Source organism: Scyliorhinus torazame, chromosome 7 (genome assembly GCF_047496885.1).
Source record: "Scyliorhinus torazame isolate Kashiwa2021f chromosome 7, sScyTor2.1, whole genome shotgun sequence".
NCBI lineage: Eukaryota > Metazoa > Chordata > Chondrichthyes > Carcharhiniformes > Scyliorhinidae > Scyliorhinus > Scyliorhinus torazame.
In genome coordinates this window covers 218,647,485-218,653,872 of record NC_092713.1, presented here as the reverse complement: position 1 = coordinate 218,653,872, position 6,388 = coordinate 218,647,485, and the positions used below count along the sequence as shown (strand labels likewise).

At 44.5% G+C, this 6,388-nt stretch overlaps 1 protein-coding gene across 1 annotated transcript; it reads right to left on the bottom strand.

Annotated features, from left to right (window-relative positions):
• Window positions 1-2,746: 2,746 nt before the first annotated feature.
• LOC140427441 (trace amine-associated receptor 1-like) lies at window positions 2,747-4,675 on the bottom strand. The gene has a single exon (XM_072512966.1). The coding sequence runs from the start codon at window positions 4,574-4,576 to the stop codon at window positions 3,482-3,484; it is 1,095 nt and encodes a 364-aa protein (XP_072369067.1). The 5' UTR covers window positions 4,577-4,675; the 3' UTR covers window positions 2,747-3,481.
• Window positions 4,676-6,388: the final 1,713 nt, after the last annotated feature.

The window sequence follows — 6,388 nt, the reverse complement described above, 5'->3', positions numbered from 1 at the left end:
TCGGGGCAGCCCTTGACCCTGAGTCCCAAGTGATTGGACTTGTTCCCAATCACTGGGTTCGATATGTCCAATAATGGGGCGATTCCTCGATCTGGGGGTGGTCGTTCACCTGTCTTTGTTTCGGCCACTGCAGGAGCCGACAGGTCTGGCCCAGCATTCAATTGCTAATATGTTGCAATTGTTCCCGGGGATAGCCGATTAAACTGCAGATGTCTGGGTTGATGTGCTGCTAATAGTCGCAGGTATTGATCTGGGCCGACTTCCCCAGAGCCGAATACGCTATTCTGTCTGCAGCGGTCTGTTTGTGTCCAGTTGGCTGCTTTTCCCATCAGCCTTTTAAAAAAAAATCGGGATTTGGCCAAATTAATAGGGAATCAGCCATTTTAGGTGGCTCCAGGCTATTTAAGGAGGAAGTGTTTAGTTTTACAATGAAAATGTCGGCGCCGCTCCCGCACCAATGCTCCACCCGTTGGGGGGATAGCAGCCGTGCTACATAACTCCCCGGCATCGTTCCCGACTTGCCGGGTCCCTCGCCGCACATGTGCACGGTGACGACCTGCAGCGGTCGTGAAACATGGCACCGGCTGCGCGCGGACCTGGCCCGCCAAATAGCCCGCCTTGGACAACCCTCACCAGTCCCCCCAGCCCTCACCGAATACCCTCTTCCAGCAGCACGGCTCCTGCCTGACTGTGGCGGTGCTGGACACAGTCCGCAGCCGCCACGCCGGGTTTAGGAAAACTCAGACCATACGCGATACTCAAGGTCGGGATCTCGGCCCATCGCGAGCGAGCCTCAAAGCAATGCGCTGACGCCATTGCAATGGCTTGCGGCGCGTGCCTCGATGTCGCTGACTTGTAGGGACTGGAGCATCTGAAAAACAGCACCGACCTGATTGCAAACGAGGATCCTTTCCTCAGTCTTACAGAACTAAAATAAAATATTGGGGTTTCAGGACAGTATCCTAGCCACTGTCCTACCTTAAATAACATTTTGCCGAAGCCAGACCTAATGGAATCTTGAACAGTTGAGCACCATTAAGTCATGATTGGAACGTAGCCAAAGAAAGCAAAGAGCAAACAGCAAAAGGAAAGGCACTACATGCTTTCCAGACAAGTTTTGATATTTGTTTCTAGAATCATGAAATAGTTGTGTTCATGCGGAAGTTGGAAAGTTATTGCATTATTTATTTTGCTTCTGTGAGACATACACATTAAGTCAGACACTTACTGTAAAACTGTAAAACCAACATGTCAACAATCAAAACCCTTTCTACTGATACATTTGGACCCAGTTGCAGGGGTCTGACTGTTCTATCAATTTTTGCCAGCAAGCAAGCCAAAATACTATGAAATTTATTTTCACCATTTATTCTTCAAAGTCAATTAGCAAATATAAACCTTTGGAAAGTACACAGTTCCAATATCTGGACAATAAGGAGTTTAGCGAAACGTTAAAGGGCATGTAAAGTGAATCCTGTAGTTCTCCGATGATCACGTTGTTCATGGCCGAACGTTTTATTAGTCTCGTTACAAATTAAATTCTGCCTACCATGGTAGATATAAATTTGCATACATATGTTCTCAGGTCCACTTGCAGGCAACAAATTTTAGATAAAATATGAACATTTATGAACGTAAAAGGTTAAATTAAGGACAGTCAGCTGACATTTGTTAAAGATAAGTTTGGATTTGTTAAATTCATTTTGCGTTTTGTTTGGAGACATGGTTTTGGATATTGAATTTTCAAAGGTCGTCTAAAAAGCTGGTTAGAAAAAGTGTTCCAAGAAATGTAACAGCAGTAGAAAATTGGTTGATGGGTGGCCAGAGAACTAGGACAAATTGGCATTGCTTGTACCAATGAAGGATTGGAAGTTATGTTCCCAGAGGTCAATATGCCAGGTGTACGTTGATAAGTAATGTGAACATCAACGGCGGAAACCACAAGAGGGGGGGGGGGGGGGGGGGGGGGCGACTATAGACTGATCCAGAGGGCAGCAAAATGTACATAGAGTCAGTTAAATGAAGGACAAAATAAACCTCTGTACAATAAAGTAAATTGACGTGGGCAAGAAAAATGTATATACACAACTGTTTATAAATGATAAATGCCAATAAATAGATTTCCCCCCCCCCCCCCCCCAAAAAAGTACAATCTCAAAATTTGCTAACACTCCAAAAGAAATGATTTGATAAACAGCAGAGAGGGGATAGAGCAGAATTTGGCAAACAGCAAATTGAGCAGAGTATAACATTTAGGAGTAAAAGACAGAACCATACATATTGTACAAAACATAGGTTTAGGTCACAGGGCTGTGTGTGAACGTTTGAGCAACCATTGTTGAATGGGCTGAGAATGAAACTATAGGTTTGAGAGAGTTTCAACATCATAAATATTTCTCCAGACACAGATTGCGCCAACGGTAGTTTTTTTATAGCGTGGATTGACCACAAAGAACAATTCCTTCTGAGAGCACGGGTAGGATTGTCAAAAAAATCCAAACAAATTTAGGAGAATTTATTTTCATGCAAAGAGCTGGAACTGTTTATGGAAGACATGGAAAGGGATTAATTTGTCTTTCAACCACAATAATTTGTCAACAACGTGTCAGCACTAACAATTTAGGTTGCTAATATTGATAGTTCATATAACAGCTTCCTTTAAATCACTCCATTTAAAATAAGAGTATAAAATACATTTTTAATAGAATCATCAGCAACCAACAAGTTGTATTTATAAAGTGCCTTTAATGTAGGAAAACATCTTGGAAGTGCTTCACAGACAAAAATAGATACCAAGCTAAAGGAGACATCAAGAACTTGAACAGAGTGTAGACAGGCTAAACAATACAAGACCAGCTTGACACCACAATAAATTTATATCCCATACAATTTCAAAGTCAAACAGTTGGTTGTAACCTCCTTTAAGGATTTTCACATACCTACATTCTGGAGTGAAATTAAGAGTAGGCTCCATTGTGATGCTCTCATTCTAGGATGAGGTACATGATTACTCCTTAAAAATCATACTGGGAATATTTCTTTAAAAATTCAATTGGAATGGGCATGGAAAAATGAGATCAAAATATTTATCAACTATTTCACAAAGAGATCCAAATTATGTAACAAAATGAATTTTGAGCGACAACTATTACGCTTTATTTTCTACTGATCCACATTTAGAGAACACACCTCAGGACGCCCTGTTGCATGTATTTTTGGCTGCGTTGTTCTTTGTAAACATCCCATTGAAAAGGCCATGAACAATATTCCATGACGTTACACATACACAATGTCCCCGCCATCCCCATAAAATGATGGCCAATTCCCCACAGATTTTCATTTTAGAGAAAAAGGTAAACTATGCAAGAAGTTAAAAAAAACTCGTTATTACAGTCAAAGCACATTAAACAGCAGCTATGTCCGACAGTCAAGTTACTTCCCGCTCCTTTTGCTGGTTGGGCTGATGGGGCGTCCGCACGATTTAACGTGAAAGTGTGGCTAGCTGTGTATTCCGCCTGATGGTGGGGTCTGACAAATTGTTATTTTGGCAATCATTGGTAAATATCTTACAGCCCATTATCAGACAGAACGCTCGCCGGAAAGATTTATTGAAGAAAGCGTACAGTAAAGGATTAAACGTTGAATTAATATAACCCAGCCACAAAAAGACTTCAAGGAGGTCATGGTGCATTGGGTAGCCAAGCAAAGGGTTAGCTATATTTGTGATGAAGAACGGCAACCAGCAGAGGAGGAAACAGCCAATGATGATGCCAAGAGTTTTGGCCGCTTTCCTTTCTTTCTTCATGGAACCACTTTGGCGCGTCCTCGCAGAGTTTCCTTGGAAACCATTTCCAATGCTGCATGTCTGTTTGGCTTGCATCCTGGCTACTTGGAAAATTTTTCCATATGCCATCAGCATCACTAACATGGGGACAAAGAAGGAGACCAGGGAAGCAGAGACAGCATAAGGAATATTGACGATAAACATACAGCCATGGGGCTCAAGCTGTAAATCCAATCCTCTTAAGTTGACATCCAACAACAAGGGCACAATTGACACGGAAACGGGCAGAATCCAACAGATCAGGAGGAGGACGGTCACTCGTCTCTGGGACATCCGGAATCGATACTTCAAAGGGTAGCACACGGCATAGAACCGATCGAAGGCAATGCAGCTGAGGTGGAGGATGGACGACGTGCAGAGCAGCACATCCATGATCGTGTGGACTTTACAAAAGGTCTTCCCAAAGTGCCACCCAAACACCACCTTGGACATGCTGAAGGGCATCACGGTGACGCCAACCAGGAAATCTGCGGCAGCCAGGGACATTATAAAGGCGTTAGTTGGTGTCCGCAGTTTGGTGAAGTAAGCGATTGAAATAATTATCAAGAGGTTGCCGAAGGTGGTCCCGACTGTGATTATGGCGAGAATGCTGAAGGTGGCAACGTGCTCCATAGTTTGCCATATTGTAAGCGGCGTCTTTCCTGAAGAGTTGCCGTATGTGCTACAATTGTCAAGATGTGCACTGTTCATCTCCTGTGATGAAATGCTAACTGGATAAGTTGCAATGACCATTTACTCCACTCATCTCTCCTCCCCTCCACATTTCAAATACTTTTTGTTAAGTGATTCATTCTTCCTAATGTTCTTTTTTTGAGCTCTTATATTCGCTCAACATGGGATCCAGGGAAAAAACAAAAAGCCAAACGAGTTATCAAATCGTCAGCCTTACTCGAAACACCAAGAATTACCGGTATCGTTGCCCATCTGCTATCACCGCCTGTTTAACATACTCGCTGGGTGAAGCGAGGCTGTAAATCATTAACCTTAGTGGCAATTAGTACTCTCCCAGCCTACAACAACTAGTTTAGGAGATCATAAATGACTGTTGGCGTTAACCCTGCTATATAAATGGAAAAAATCGAGAGTTAACGGTGGCCAACACACTAATCAACACTCACATCATACAAGTCACCTGCACAATTCGTCCTCGAATAGTTTGCAAATCAATTATGTTGGGAAAATACTTAAAACGGGAGCTTGAAATGGCAGCTGGTTGAAATCAGCAGGGAAGCCAAAGTTAATATTTATAAAGTCGGTGTCGTTTATTCAGATACGTCCTAGTGAGAATGCACAAATTGAAAATCAACCACATTGCAATTTAATAAGATTTAAAAGGGAAACATTTTGAACCACTGTTTAGGGGCTGGCAGCTGTTATAATCCCAAAGGAGGTCCCACGATCAGGACCATACGGTTTCCCATGACGTCCCCGGAATATGAACTTCCCCAAGGGGCGGGGCGGGGCTTCGCTTCCCCTTAACAAAGAGAGCCTCAGGGTGTATACAAAAAGCCGCCTGGGCATAGGTTGAGGAAGGAGACTTGGAGTGGGGTGGGATTGGATTTGTAGTGTAATAAACTTTGTTCATTTCTACTCATCATCTATGCATTCTGCTTACCACAAATTCAACACTGGCGATGAGGATTCAGTGGAGCTCCCATTGACACTGGTTGCTGTGGTCCTGGTCCACCTTGTCTAGTTTTTGGGATGCCCCACTATTAGCCACTGAAATACCTCATATTGGAAACCTGGATCCTTTTAATGCAGGTACAGACGATCGGGGACAATACATAGAATGCAAAATATTTTTTGAAACCAATGTGATTACCGGTGATGAGACAAACTGTGGTATTGCTAATGGCTGGCAGAGGGCCTACCTACAATGTGATAAAGAGTCTGACTCACCCCAACGCCCCCCCCCCCCCCACCCCTCAGGTACCGATCGTTCGCAGTCCTGATGGCCCTAGTAGGGGAGCATTTGATCCCAAACCACCGCTCATCGTACACTTCCGGTTCCACACGGCTGCTCAGGCCCAGGGTGAGTCAGTGAGTGACTTCTGGCCCACCTCCGAAAAATGGCTGAGTCTTGCGAATTCGGAGCAACATTAAATGAAACACTCTAACACCTTTTGGTATGTGGACTCCATGAAGTGGGCACAGGGCGGAAATTACTAGCTGAGGCCCACCTGGATCTGCAACATGCGGTGGAGATAGCCAACTCCAAAGAAAGTGCCAAACAAGGGGTCCAGGAACTCCAGGAGATGGCAGTGTTCAGTCTGGGATGCCAAAGCGAGCACCAGTCACACTTGGCTAGACCTGAGGAAGGCAGGCCCTGGCAGTGGGACACCTACTGGAGGACCACTGGCCGTAATAGAGACCAGGAACTCTGCCGGACGTTCTCCCCTGACTGTAAGGAACAGGAATACAACCACCGACCAGCGGGGACTGCAATAGGCTGCAAAGACCTGGGGAACAGGAGGCCCTGCAAGGACCTATACCCCCCCCCCCCCCGGAGCAACCACCCCCACATGATAGGACTATGTGGGA